A 14,700-nucleotide genomic window follows, 5' to 3' on the forward strand; every position below is an offset into this window, starting at 1 on the left:
GTAATCGATCCGGATGTTCAGGGCTAATGAGGACCATAGGTATCACGAAATGCGAGGTCACTGAACTGGTTTTAACGCTCGGCAAGAGGACCTCTATTCTTGTCGGGCAAGGTCGTTTCCCTGCTCAGAGTTTGTGACCCTGGTAACTGCAGCTCCTACTGCCTTCTTGGCTGGTTTCACCGGACAGTCTCGAAGAAAGTGCCCCGAGTTTCCGCAATAGAGGCATAATTGCAGCTGTTTTCTCCTTTCCCGCTCCTTTTGTGTTAGTGGTCCTTTCAGGCCCCCTATTTGCATGGGTTCCCCGGAGTCTACTCCTTTGGTAGGAGTTGGTGGTTTGGAAAATACTCGAGCATCAAACTTGGAACGATCGGCCTTCCTGTTCTGCAGTCTGTGGTCAATTTGAACGACTAAGTCAATATAGTCCGAACAGTCTTGCGGGGGATTCACTACTTGGGCTAACACATCTTTGAGCTCTCCACGTAGACCTCTATAAAACAGCGTAATCCTTTTGTCCTCAGGCCATCGAGTTTCCACTATCAGTCTGTTGAAAGACGCAATATAAGCCAAAAGGTCTTGATTACCCTGTCGCAATGAAAGGAGCTCATTGTCCAAGGCCTGCCCCTGTGAATGTCTTGCAAACAGTTTTTCCATACTGAGCTGAAAGGCTTGGAAATCATGGAGAACCGGATCATCTTGATTAACTAGAGGGATCGACCAGTCTGCCGCATTGCCACTAAGGTACGAAAGCACGAAAGCTACCTTAGCTTGATCAGTTGGAAAGGCTGCTGGTCGGCATAAGAAGTGCAACCGGCACTGATTAATAAATACTGCAAACCTCTTTGGGTCACCAGAAAATCGTTCGGGCGGAGCCAGAGGTACATTCCCAGGTAGGTTGATCTGCACTGGGTTCGTAGAGGATGTTGAAGGAAGTTTTGCCCCTGATGCGGGTAACGGAGTTTGTCCCGCTTGTGACTGTAGCAATTGTCTAGCGAGATCGTCTGTTCGCTCCTTGGAAATAATCAGTTCCCTTCTTTGAGCATTCGTTTCCTGACGGGCTGCATGCACTTCTGCTCTTAGTTCCCCAAGTAACTGGGCTAGCTGGTCGGTATCCGAGGTTTCCATAGCGCCTGGGTGGGAGTTTTGCGGTAGGCTTTGTGTTCTGTAACGCTCACCTGATTCCCGCAGAGGCGCCGGTCTTGACTGGGTGAATGCCTTATCTTCAAAGGTGATGTGTAACACACGGTTGGCTCTTTGGGCTGGACCTCTGTGCACTGTATGTCTGACTTGAAGAGTAAGATGTCTGCAGATAGAAAATATGGGATTAATGAACTGGGGTTATTGGGTGCCTCTCTCCTCTTCCCTTTCTCTTCTCCTGTAGAACCCCAAAGGTTAACGCCCTCACCTTAGGTAAGTGAACGCCGAGCTCTCCATCTGCCTCGGGGCAGGGTGCCGTAACCAGTTTCTTCACTGGATAAGGGTGCAGGCCTCTTGACCTCAGAGGACTGCTGTCCGTCGGTAACTGCACGAACGGTAAGTTCTGGGCACTTCAAATGTCTTAAAAGTCTTTTGTAATGATATCTCTTGTTTTGCAGGGTTCCGGCGATGGCGGATGGCGGGCTGATGAGAGTTGAGGATCGAACCCGCGTGAGGAATAGAAGCGCCTGGAAGCACGTAAGTAAGCGCTTGTAGTCTGCTTCACGATGCGCACTAACTGTCCCTTTTATCTTGCAGGTACAAGTTCGGAGCTTTAGAGAAGCTGAAGGGTGCTGGAATACCCACTGGATTCGGCGTGGGAAGGAGTAATAGCACGTGAGTAATAAAGTTGCCCAATGTCTTTAAACGCACCTTCCTTTGTCTTTCAGATGCGGGATGCAGCGCCGAAGGCCTCCGGAGCGTGCAAAGAGTAGTTAAGCCTTTGTCTTTCAGATGCCGGAATGCAGCGCGAGGCGTTGGTGACAGCCGATGGACCAGGTAAGAGATGCGCTGCCACTGAAGACCGTAGTGCTAACCTGTTCTTTCTTTGTCTTTACAGGTGCTGCTGAAGACTGGATTCCAGGATGGTAAGCCTTTGTTCCCTTAGGCCCAGGATCAGAAGCAGAAGACACGATGAGCGTTCTGCTGCAGAGAATGCAGAATAACACAAAGCAAGATTCATCCATCGGGTGTGGTTTAAATAGCCTCCTGTAGTGCTTAGGTGTCTCCTTCCACAGCCACGCCTAGGTAAGAAAAGAGTTCCTGCTTTCCAGAAGAGTTCCAGTGTTCTGAACCTAGGGAGTGGCTCCTGCCCCACACAACAGGAAAAGTAGTCCCAAACAGAAGAGGATCAGGGGTTCAACTGGCAGGTAAGTAAGCAGCATGGTCTGCTGCAGGTAAGTCCAACCAAGCATTATGAGCCCGGCGCTTCCAGCACTGGGACTGGGCATCTTTATGAGCCTGGTGCCACCGGCGCCAGGACAGGGTCCAAAAGGTCCCAATTGGGACTGGCTGGCACTCGGAACCGGGGTTATGGGTCTGCTTCCAAGGGAGTCGGGCAAGTCCTGATCTTTTGGAAGCAGAGATCATGACAGCACCCCCCCTCAAGGCCCCTCCCAAACCGGGCTTCTCCGGGGGTTTGGGCTTGTTAGAAAATGTTCGATGAAATCTTTTGATTAGACGAGGCGTGTGGACATATTCTGCAGGTTCCCAGGATCTTTCTTGGGGACCGTACCCTTTCCAGTCAATCAGGTAAAATAGTTTAGATTTGGAGATCTTGGAATCCAGGATGCTTTTGACTTCAAACTCGAGTTCTCCATCAACTAGAATAGGTTTTGGAGATGTAGTTAGTCGGGTTCGAGGTTGCACGGGTTTTAATAGAGAGACGTGGAAGACCGGATGTATCTTCATGTGAGGGGGCAAGTCCAACTTGACCGCTACTGGATTTACTATGGTAGTGATGGAATAGGGACCAAGGTATCTTGGGTTGAATGTGCGTGGTCCTTTTAGAGGTAGATATTTGGTGGATAACCAGACTTGATCTCCTACTTGATATTGGGGGGCTTCCTTCCGATGTTGGTCTGCTCCTTTCTTGTATTGTTCTTTAGCCCTTTGAAGGTGAGAAAAAGCTTCTTTAAAGGCTTGGGTGATTGTAGAATGCAGGTGGTCTACTGCTGGTGTTCCAAGACCTTGGAGTGGATCCAACTCCGAGGTTCGAGGGTGACTACCGTATAAAAGAAAAAACGGGGTCTTCCCAGTTCCCGAGTGGACAGAGTTATTGTAGGCATATTCGGCTATCCAAAGGATATCTTTCCAAGTTTTTTCAGTTTGTTGTAGCATGCAGCGCAAATACTGTTCCAGAGTTTGATTGGTCCTCTCGGTTTGTCCGTCGGTTTGAGGGTGGTGGCTGGTCGAAAGTCTCACATCAATTTGAGCCGACCGACAGCAACTTCGCCAAAAATGAGAAATAAATTGACTACCTCGATCCGAAATTAGAACTGAAGGAAAACCGTGCAGTCGGACGATGTTTTCGAGAAATTCTCGGGCCAGAGTTGCTGCTGTTGGTAAGCCTTTGAGTGGAATGAAATGCGCCATCTTGGAGAATAGGTCCACGATTACTAGGATCGTATTGTATCCGGAGCATGGAGGTAGATCGGTGATGAAGTCCATAGAAAGCGTATGCCAAGGGCGAGGCGGGATGTCAATAGGGCGTAAGAGGCCGGCTGGTTTTTCCTTTTGACTCTTGTTTTGGGCGCATACTCCACAGGACATTATAAAGTCTCTGATATCTTTTTTCCAAGACGGCCACCAGAAGTAGCGCTTGATCTTTTCCGAGGTCTTGGTCATACCGGGATGTCCTTCCATTAAAGAATCGTGATAACAAGAGATTACCTTTTTCTGTAAATCTGTGCTGGGCAGGTATAACCGTTCTTGGAAATATAATAGGTTGTCCTTCACCGTAAAGTCCTTTCCCTGCAGATGCCAATTCTGTATGTCTGCTGGAGTTACCAGTAGCCTGGCTTTATCCTTAACTTCCTCTATGGATTGTGTGGCGATTACACCTAGAATTCTTTGTTTGGGAATGATAGGTACAGGTTTAGGATTGATCAAATGTTCTTCCACTCCCATTCGAGAAAGGGCATCAGCTTTACCGTTTTTTGTACCAGGTCGATAGGTAATTATGAAGTCAAACTCGGCAAAGAATAGTGCCCAACGGAGTTGCCTAGAGGATTGAGCTTTTGCGGTTTTCAAATATTGCAGGTTTCGGTGATCTGTAATCACAGTAACGGTGTGTCGGGCCCCAGAAGATAATGCCGCCAAGCCTTAAAGGCGGACTTGATAGCTAGAAGTTCCTTATCAGTAATAGTGTAATTGATTTCAGGAGGCGAGAATTTGCGGGACCAAAATGCCACGGGATGCAACTGATTGGTTACTGGGTCCTTTTGTGATAGAACTGCCCCCATGGCAAGGCTCGAAGCATCAGTTTCAACGATGTAGGGGAGTTCTGGGCGAGGATGTTTTAAGATCGGTGCAGAGATAAATCTAGTCTTCAAATTCTGGAAAGCTTGTTCCGCCTCGGTAGACCATTCAAAACGTTTGTTTTTCTTTAACAAGGCGGTGATGGGCTGGACTATTCAAGAGAATTCGGGGATAAACCTGAGGTAAAAGTTAGCGAAGCCTAACATGCTTTGAACACCTTTTACGGAGGATGGCGATGGCCATTTGAGAATTGCATCGACCTTCTTTGAATCCATACGCACTCCGCTAGGTGATAATATGAATCCCAAGAATTCAACTTCAGTCACGTTGAAAACACATTTTTCCAACTTAGCGAAAAGTTTGTGTTGACGCAATCTCTCGAGGACCATTTTCACGTGTTTCCGATGTTCAGTTTCCGATGAAGAATAAACGAGGATGTCGTCAATGTAAACAACAACACACACATCTATGAGCTCTCTGAGGACATCGTTCATAAAATATTGAAAGGCGGCCGGGGCATTGCAAAGTCCGAAGGGCATGACCTGATATTCAAATAGCCCATACTTGGTGCGGAAGACCGTCTTCCATTCATCGCCCTCTTTTACTCGTACCAAGTGGTAGGCTCCTCTAAGATCCAGCTTTGTATATATGCATGCTTTTCTGACTTGGTCCAGGAGTTCAGGGATCAAAGGTAACGGATATCTATTCTTAACGGTGATCTGGTTCAGGGCGCGATAATCTATACAAGTTCTAAGGTCCCCTTCTTTTTTTGGAATGAAGAACAAAGCTGAGGAAGCAGGGGACTTGGAAGGACGAATAAACCCATTCGCTAGGTATTGATCCAGGTATTGTCGGAGGTGAAGATTCTCAGGCTCGGTGAGGGCATAAATTCTACTACAAGGAGGAGTAGATCCAGGTATCAGGTCTATCTGGCAGTCATAAGACCTATGAGGAGGTAGAGAGTTAGCCTGATCCTTCCGGAAAACATCTTGGAATTCTAGGTATTCAGTAGGTAACTGGGGTGCCTCCGAGGAAATTGCTGCCAGTGCAACACCAGGTCGAGGGTGACAAGTAGAGACACATTCTGGAAACTGAACCGTTCTTGCTCGCCAATCGATCTGAGGATTGTGCTTCTCTAACCAAGGAATTCCTAGAATAATCTGGAACTGAGGGGCCTTGATCACATCGAACACAATCTTCTCATGGTGTCTATCTTGATTTACTAGCGTCACTTCTTGGGTGGTATGCGTTACTGGTCCGGAGGCTATCTCCGTACCATCCACCGTAGTAATGACGTCCTTTACAGCCTTTGGACAAAGAGTCAGATTCATCCTCAAAACCATTTCATGATCCACATAATTGCCGATGGCACCGCTGTCGACGTAAGCTTCAATCGCATGTAATCGATCCGGATGTTCAGGGCTAATGAGGACCATAGGTATCACGAAATGCGAGGTCACTGAACTGGTTTTAACGCTCGGCAAGAGGACCTCTATTCTTGTCGGGCGAGGTCGTTTCCCTGCTCAGAGTTTGTGACCCTGGTAACTGCAGCTCCTACTGCCTTCTTGGCTGGTTTCACCGGACAGTCTCGAAGAAAGTGCCCCGAGTTTCCGCAATAGAGGCATAATTGCAGCTGTTTTCTCCTTTCCCGCTCCTTTTGTGTTAGTGGTCCTTTCAGGCCCCCTATTTGCATGGGTTCCCCGGAGTCTACTCCTTTGGTAGGAGTTGGTGGTTTGGAAAATACTCGAGCATCAAACTTGGAACGATCGGCCTTCCTGTTCTGCAGTCTGTGGTCAATTTGAACGACTAAGTCAATATAGTCCGAACAGTCTTGCGGGGGATTCACTACTTGGGCTAACACATCTTTGAGCTCTCCACGTAGACCTCTATAAAACAGCGTAATCCTTTTGTCCTCAGGCCATCGAGTTTCCACTATCAGTCTGTTGAAAGACGCAATATAAGCCAAAAGGTCTTGATTACCCTGTCACAATGAAAGGAGCTCATTGTCCAAGGCCTGCCCCTGTGAATGTCTTGCAAACAGTTTTTCCATACTGAGCTGAAAAGCTTGGAAATCATGGAGAACCGGATCATTTTGATTAACTAGAGGGATCGACCAGTCTGCCGCATTGCCACTAAGGTACGAAAGCACGAAAGCTACCTTAGCTTGATCAGTTGGAAAGGCTGCTGGTCGGCATAAGAAGTGCAACCGGCACTGATTAATAAATACTGCAAAACTCTTTGGGTCACCAGAAAATCGTTCGGGCGGAGCCAGAGGTACATTCCCAGGTAGGTTGATCTGCACTGGGTTCGTAGAGGATGTTGAAGGAAGATTTGCCCCTGATGCGGGTAACGGAGTTTGTCCGGCTTGTGACTGTAGCAATTGTCTAGCGAGATCGTCTGTTCGCTCCTTGGAAATAATCAGTTCCCTTCTTAGAGCATTCGTTTCCTGACGGGCTGCATGCACTTCTGCTCTTAGTTCCCCAAGTAACTGGGCTAGCTGGTCGGTATCCGAGGTTTCCATAGCGCCTGGGTGGGAGTTTTGCGGTAGGCTTTGTGTTCTGTAACGCTCACCTGATTCCCGCAGAGGCGCCGGTCTTGACTGGGTGAATGCCGTATCTTCAAAGGTGATGTGTAACACACGGTTGGCTCTTTGGGCTGGACCTCTGTGCACTGTATGTCTGACTTGAAGAGTAAGATGTCTGCAGATAGAAAATATGGGATTAATGAACTGGGGTTATTGGGTGCCTCTCTCCTCTTCCCTTTCTCTTCTCCTGTAGAACCCCAAAGGTTAACGCCCTCACCTTAGGTAAGTGAACGCCGAGCTCTCCATCTGCCTCGGGGCAGGGTGCCGTAACCAGTTTCTTCACTGGATAAGGGTGCAGGCCTCTTGACCTCAGAGGACTGCTGTCCGTCGTTAACTGCACGAACGGTAAATTCTGGGCACTTCAAATGTCTTAAAAGTCTTTTGTAATGATATCTCTTGTTTTGCAGGGTTCCGGCGATGGCGGATGGCGGGCTGATGAGAGTTGAGGATCGAACCCGCGTGAGGAATAGAAGCGCCTGGAAGCACGTAAGTAAGCGCTTGTAGTCTGCTTCACGATGCGCACTAACTGTCCCTTTTATCTTGCAGGTACAAGTTCGGAGCTTTAGAGAAGCTGAAGGGTGCTGGAATACCCACTGGATTCGGCGTGGGAAGGAGTAATGGCACGTGAGTAATAAAGTTGCCCAATGTCTTTAAACGCACCTTCTTTTGTCTTTCAGATGCGGGATGCAGCGCCGAAGGCCTCCGGAGCGTGCGAAGAGTAGGTAAGCCTTTGTCTTTCAGATGCCGGAATGCAGCGCGAGGCGTTGGTGACAGCCGATGGACCAGGTAAGAGATGCGCTGCCACTGAAGACCGTAGTGCTAACCTGTTCTTTCTTTGTCTTTACAGGTGCTGCTGAAGACTGGATTCCAGGATGGTAAGCCTTTGTTCCCTTAGGCCCAGGATCAGAAGCAGAAGACACGATGAGCGTTCTGCTGCAGAGAATGCAGAATAACACAAAGCAAGATTCATCCATCGGGTGTGGTTTAAATAGCCTCCTGTAGTGCTTAGGTGTCTCCTTCCACAGCCACGCCTAGGTAAGAAAAGAGTTCCTGCTTTCCAGAAGAGTTCCAGTGTTCTGAACCTAGGGAGTGGCTCCTGCCCCACCCAACAGGAAAAGTAGTCCCAAACAGAAGAGGATCAAGGGTTCAACTGGCAGGTAAGTAAGCAGCATGGTCTGCTGCAGGTAAGTCCACCCAAGCATTATGAGCCCGGCGCTTCCAGCGCTGGGACTGGGCATCTTTATGAGCCTGGTGCCACCGGCGCCAGGACAGGGTCCAAAAGGTCCCAATTGGGACTGGCTGGCACTCTGAACCGGGGTTATGGGTCTGCTTCCAAGGGAGTCGGGCAAGTCCTGATCTTTTGGAAGCAGAGATCATGACATTCCCCCCTCCCCTTCCCCTTGCACTTTTACCTTCCCCCTAACCCTGCACTTGCGCGATCTGAATGACACCTGGCCTAGTAGGATCGTTGTCTGTCTTCTCCTTGTTCCCCCCCCCTCCCTGCCTCGCCACGCCTTGAAACACTTGTGTATAGGCGCGTTGCAAATGCCATATTTCATCATATCAGTGACGAAGTGGTCCACTGGCGCTCAGGCGGCTCTGAAAAAGGCGGAGGAGAGGGGGTGGGTTACTGGAAATGACGTATAATACCCAGTTGCACTGTCCTAGCTATGAAATAATTTCCCGACCTAATATATAAAATGAATAATTTTAATAAAGATCTGATGGTGAGACTAATTTCATTTTTTATGTTCTTAAAACAGGTACATCCTTCATTATTGTCTGTGTCACGAGTACCAGACACCGGCGGATGGCTTTTACAACCGCCAGTTGCTTCTCCGCGTGAACAACGTTACCACCCTGACCATTTTATGGGACGATCGCCAAGTACAAGTATGCCCTTACGCGGTACTAATGGCTAGATGCAACATACATACCGTTGTGGTGGCCTAGTGCCTCGTTGTTGGAACAGCCATGCGATTATCAGTGCGACCGAAGAGCTTATTTTATCGTAAACCAACACCCTGTGTACTGCACACGCACATCGCTTGCCTCAAGACGAACTATTTTGGATCGAGAGCAAATAAAAATGCAAATCGCTGAATATTCTGTAAAAATTTGATGTCAAATAAATGTACTTTACCAAATTTACAATCTTGCGGTTTGATTTAAAAGTACAGTTTCATATTCCGAATTGTGGCGTGCTGTGTTGTGAGCTGATCTGTGTTGGTTTCCGGGTTCTGTGTGGAGTCGCGTAGAAGACGCCTGGGCGCATTTGCCTACGCAGCACAGTCACGTCACGGATAGAGGCGGGGAATATGAATGTTTTGATAAAGTCTGTTTCAGGGGCGGGGGATATGATTTAGTGCCGCAAACGCAGGTGAGCCAGGTCGATGGGGGGAAATGATAGGATTATCACAAAATGGCGGCTGATTTTGAGTGCGTTAATGGACGAAAAGTCGGGTAAGGTCCATAGGAAAGTTTTCTACGATCTACCGATTTATGCTTAAAAACACATGGCCGAACCGTAGGGACAATAAAAAAAAAGTCCCGGAACTATCCTTTAAATAACCATGGTATTGTTTTAGGCTATTATATTAGTCTCAAACATAAACCCGATTGACCATATATATTTTATTACGGTTCCGGCTGGGTTTATTCACCATTTCTTTTTGTAAATGTCTTTCTCGTGTTTTTCTCTGCGTGCCAAACCAGGTTTGGTCCCTTTGTTCACCGTCTTTTCGCGGGCTTCTGCACAGAAGCCCTCCTTAAGGCACCTGAAAGTCTGGGTAGGCAGGGTGTGAGGGAGGGGTTTTAGGACCCCTGCCATGGGTTCCCTTGGTAACCCAAGTCGCACTCCTGTTTGAATGGCTTGGTGACTGTCCTTGCAAGGACAGCCACCCTGCTGTGTGATTGACAGCCAGGCTGTGTGAATGGGGGGAAACTGCATAAAAAGCAGGTCTCTGGGACTGGAAAGGCAGAGACGCCACTGGAACGAAAGAACCTACGAGCAGCTGATGGAAGAGGACCCTTACCACGACTGAACCGCCTAGTGAAGCCCTGCTGCAGGTCCGAATCTTCAGAATCCGACGACAGAGAAGTTCCTCCAGGAAACTTCTTCCCTTGAGCTGGTGGGACCAACCATTTCGCCCAAACTGCAAGCCAGGACCCCTCCTCTGGTCGAATTCGCTGTACAGAGCTACAGTGGGCGGGATAGCCAGGAAGGTCGGACCCTGCTTGGGTTTTAAAGAGCGCACCTTTTATTTGTTGCTTTGCTCTGCTGCTGGTTTCTTCCCTGGGTAGCGCAGGACCCTCCAGTCTTCCTACTTCTTGTCAGTCTGACAGTCGCTTCAGGAACCGTTAGCCTGCAGGAACTACCTGGAACGTCCGCCTCAGCTACAGCTTCCTCTCCATTTTAAGGTATTGTGCAAATCCGGTTTTTCGTGCCGTTCAACCGCGGTGAAAGTGTTTGAAATCTTTCTCCAATTCGAGGGCTTGTCCTTCTCTTTTCTTTGAACTAACGTTTCTGCCAACCAACCTCGTCCGGAATCCGTGGCACGAACTTTACCGCAAACTACCCTGAACTGTGTGATCTTGAGCAAAATACTTTTGTCCCATTGACTTTGGCCCTAAGCCTTTTTAACCTGATTCTATCATTGAAGTTACTCTTGTTCAATTGGCCTGAGTATGTACCTGTTGGTGTGGTTCATTTTCGATTTAACTTTGTCTTTCACTCCCTTTTAAATTGCTGGAGTGCCATTTTGCTCCCACTTCATTTTGTGAGCTTAACTTGTCTGGAACTTATTGGGAGTTGTGTGGTGTATTAAGAGTGATTTTTAAACTGCTTCTAATAGTGAAATGTTATACAACTGAAGAGTAAAATAAATGTATATTCTTTTACTTGAAAACCTTGAGTCAGTGTTTGCCTGAATCATAGTAATTGCTGTCCTTTGTGTAACTATTTGATACTGCTCACGTACTCTTGAGATAAGTCTGGCTGCTCAGCCACTGCTACCACTTTAACTGTGTAGTACAGGCTTGTACCAAAGGTGAATTTGTATTGTCACTTGTAGTCTTAATTGTGTGTGGTGTTCCCGAAGGGTACTGCATATAATTCTGCCTAACGTCCGTTATGTTGAGGGCTTTAGATTTGTTGTGATTTATCGTGAACCCGGAGACTGTAGCAAATTCCCTTAATCTTGCCATCACTTTCGGAAGAGTGTTTTTTGTGTCCTTCAAGAATAATAAGATGTTGTCCACATAGAGCGCTATTTTGTGTTTCCCCCGCTTTCTATTCCTAGGATTTCCTGATCTTGGTCACTAGCGGTTCCATAGCCATAGTGAATATTAGTGGTGGCGATAATTGGCTATCCTGCCGTGTACCCCTCCTGATCTTGACCTGTTGCGTGAGTTGCCCATTTACTAGGAATCTTGTTGTCAGTAATTGGAAATTAACAAGCACCAGCTGCCTAAATGCTGGTCCACACCGAAATGTTATCAGCACCCGTTCCAGGAACCCCCAGTCGAGACTGTGGAATGCTGGCCTCGCATCCAGGGCCGCTATAGAAAACTTCTGCCCCGTTATAGTGCCCAGGTCTATTATATCTATCTCCCTTCTTATGTTATCTTATGTGTCTGCCCTGTATGAAGCCAGCTTGGTCTTCATGAATTATCCCGGGTAGAATTCTTGCCAGTCTTCCTGCCAGAATCTTTGCATATATTTTTGCATCGCTATTGAGTAAAGATATGGGACGGTAATTTACACAATCAGTTTTATCTTTTCCGGGTTTTGGGATCAACACAGTCGTGGATTTACCCATGTCCTCCGTGACTGTCCCTTCCTCTCTGATTCTATTAGTCATGTCTTGGGGCCTATCAGTTGTGTTCTAAACTTTTTGTAATACCTGTTCCCGAAGCATCCAGTCTTGGAGTTTTATTACCCGGCAAGGAAGTTATGGCTTCGTTGATTTCATCTGCTGTAAGGGGACTTTCTACGTTTTCTCGTTCCTTCCCGGATAGCCGAGGCATCTCGACGTTCCCTATGTAGGCTGCCTGGAGATCCGGGTCGCGTGAAAGTGTTCCATGAACCACACTTTATCCGCTTCTGCAGTGTGCAGGATGCTTTGCTTATCTTGTAATTGTGTGATATAGTTGCAGGCTTTGTATTTCCGCAGTTTAGCTGCTAGCAGGCGGTTAGCTTTACACCCTTGGGTGCAGTATATATACTTGGTATTCAGCAACGTTTGTGCAGAGCGGTCTGCCATATGTGCTTCTAGCTGCGCCTTGAGTTTCCACAGTGTTCATAGCGATCTATGTGACTGCTTGGAGTTGTGTTGTGCTTCTGCCACTTGGACCTCCCTTTACATTTCTTCCTGCACTGCCTCTTTTGCCTTTATGTATGCTGCGGCCTGTGAAATAAACTCCCCTCGTATCACCGCTTTCCCTGTGTATCATAACATACACCAGTCTACTTCCCCAGCATCGTTCTCTGTAAAGTAGTTAGAAATCACTTTCTCCATGTGTGCCCTGATAGCTATATCGCTTAGCATTATTTAGTTCAGTCTCCATTGTTTTTTGTGTGCAGTTTTACCCCCCTGCGTCTCGATGTGTAGGATCACTGGCGCATGGCCCGTGAGATATTTTACCCCAATGTCAATTGCCGTTATATGGGGGATTAGAGTTGACGATACTAGGACCATATCTATCCTTGAGTACCCTTTGTGTACTACTGAGTAATGTGTGTAGTCCCTTTCGTTGTTGTGAAAGAATCTCCATGCTTCTATTAGATTTAGGTCTGGGAAGAATTTCCCCAGGGCCTGACGATTCCTATTGTCATTAGATGTGGGGGGCAGTGTTTTATCTAGCATGGGGTCCATGACGCAACTAAAGTCCCCTGCGATTATCACCTGCCCCTCGCACCAGCTCGCTATTTTCTCAATGTACACATTCTTTAGGTGGCAGGTGGAACATGCCTTGAAGAGACTCTTCTTCTTGGAGTCTGCCATAGTGTCAAAGGACACACCAACAGGGCATCAATGATGAAAGCTGAAGCAGCTGCCAGGAGGCGATGAGATGTCGGTACAATACTCGAACACAGATGAAAAAGACAGGACTCAGAACTTATCAAAATATTGAAAAGTGTTTAAAAAAGCAAGATTTTTATCTAAAAATCATCAAAAGATGCAGAGAATTTTTGAGGACCCACAACACTGAACCTGCAGTAAATAAATCTGAAAATGGCACACAAGGGTGGAGCGAAGGGAGACCGATCTATTGGCTGTGGGGCAATATGACACAAAATAACTCTAAAATAGCATTAAAGTGACAGCAGTTATAACATGTAAATATAAACTGCTTTTAATGTTACAGAGGTTTCCCAGACTGATGACGGCGAATATTCAAACAGCATGTGAATCTATGAACGATCCAATGCTGGAGAATGCTACATTCTTACTACTTTACAAAAATGCTAGTGTGCTATGATATCATATCTCAGAAGATTTGTGCGAGCCACTTTTTCATCTCTGTAGTCTAACCAGAAAATACTCCCAATCAGACTCTTAAGAAATTGAGATGACCGGGAGGTATCCGGAGCTTCAATGTAAAAATACTCTACGGAGACGCTTCAAATATATTGCTTGAGAATATGATGACCCCAGGGTTTTTAAATAAAGGGATTCCCCAAATGGAACTGTTAAAAGAAACTGTTGTAGACTAGTAATTGAAATGCTGATCTCCTTGTAATATGCAATGAGATGCCTAAATGAAAACTTGCAGAAAACATTTTGAAAGAGGACTACACATCTGTGTGTTATTGTCTTTTCTGTACAAGAGTCCATGGTGCTGTGGTTTAATACTAATAGTTAACCACCAAGATCTACAATGTATTTTGTATCCCCCCTACTGTTATACTGTATTAAGATTAAGAGACAACTCTTCACAGAAGACATTTCACTGCACACATGATAGACAAACCTGATCCTGGGCCCTACTGATGGACTTTTGGGCTGAGGACCCGTTATTTGGAAATAGATTGGACAGCCTTTCACTGACATCCTCATTGGGATAATCATGGGTGGTAGGTCTCCAACCTGAGAAAAAACAGGATACAAACATAATTATCATCCTAGAAATGGAATTGCAATTTTAAATTGGTTCAAAAGATAGCTTTGCAAAAACTACCTTCATACTCCATCTCCACCAACCTATATTTATTAAGATTTTTATCCCCAAAATAAAGCCTCACAGAAGTCGTGGGGATTGTACTTTTCACAGAAGCAGACACTCTTTAGTTTCAAGGAATCAAAGCAACTTTACACATACATTAGTCAGTAAAAGACAAACGTAAATATCTTTTAACTGCTCCATTGCACACTACAGTGGAATTACAATAGCGACTAGCTATATATATATATATATATATATATATATATATATATATATATATATATATATATATATATATATATATATATAACGCTTAGGTATGTTTCGGTACTCAGCTGATGCAATTTATCAGTGTTAGGTTGCCCTCTGCTGTCCAAATGGCAAAGTGCACCCATTTCAACAACAGCTATCAATTCAACATACGGAAGCAATTTATCTCAGTGTTAGCAAACATTTGGAAGTTACTTTTTTCCACCCCCACTTCTCTTCACAAAGGG

At 46.4% G+C, this 14,700-nt stretch overlaps 1 protein-coding gene across 2 annotated transcripts in view; it reads right to left on the reverse strand.

Moving 5' to 3' along the window:
• Window positions 1–14,700, reverse strand: part of DLEC1 (DLEC1 cilia and flagella associated protein) — a 1,790,999-nt gene that overhangs the window by 483,439 nt on the left and 1,292,860 nt on the right. For both annotated transcript variants that reach the window (XM_069647686.1, XM_069647685.1), the window contains exon 28: window positions 14,012–14,127. In XM_069647686.1, the coding sequence (XP_069503787.1) occupies window positions 14,012–14,127 (116 nt within the window). The remainder of the gene's footprint in view (window positions 1–14,011; window positions 14,128–14,700) is intronic.

Source organism: Ambystoma mexicanum, chromosome 2q (genome assembly GCF_040938575.1).
Source record: "Ambystoma mexicanum isolate Mex_15411 chromosome 2q, UKY_AmexF1_1, whole genome shotgun sequence".
Taxonomy (NCBI): domain Eukaryota; kingdom Metazoa; phylum Chordata; class Amphibia; order Caudata; family Ambystomatidae; genus Ambystoma; species Ambystoma mexicanum.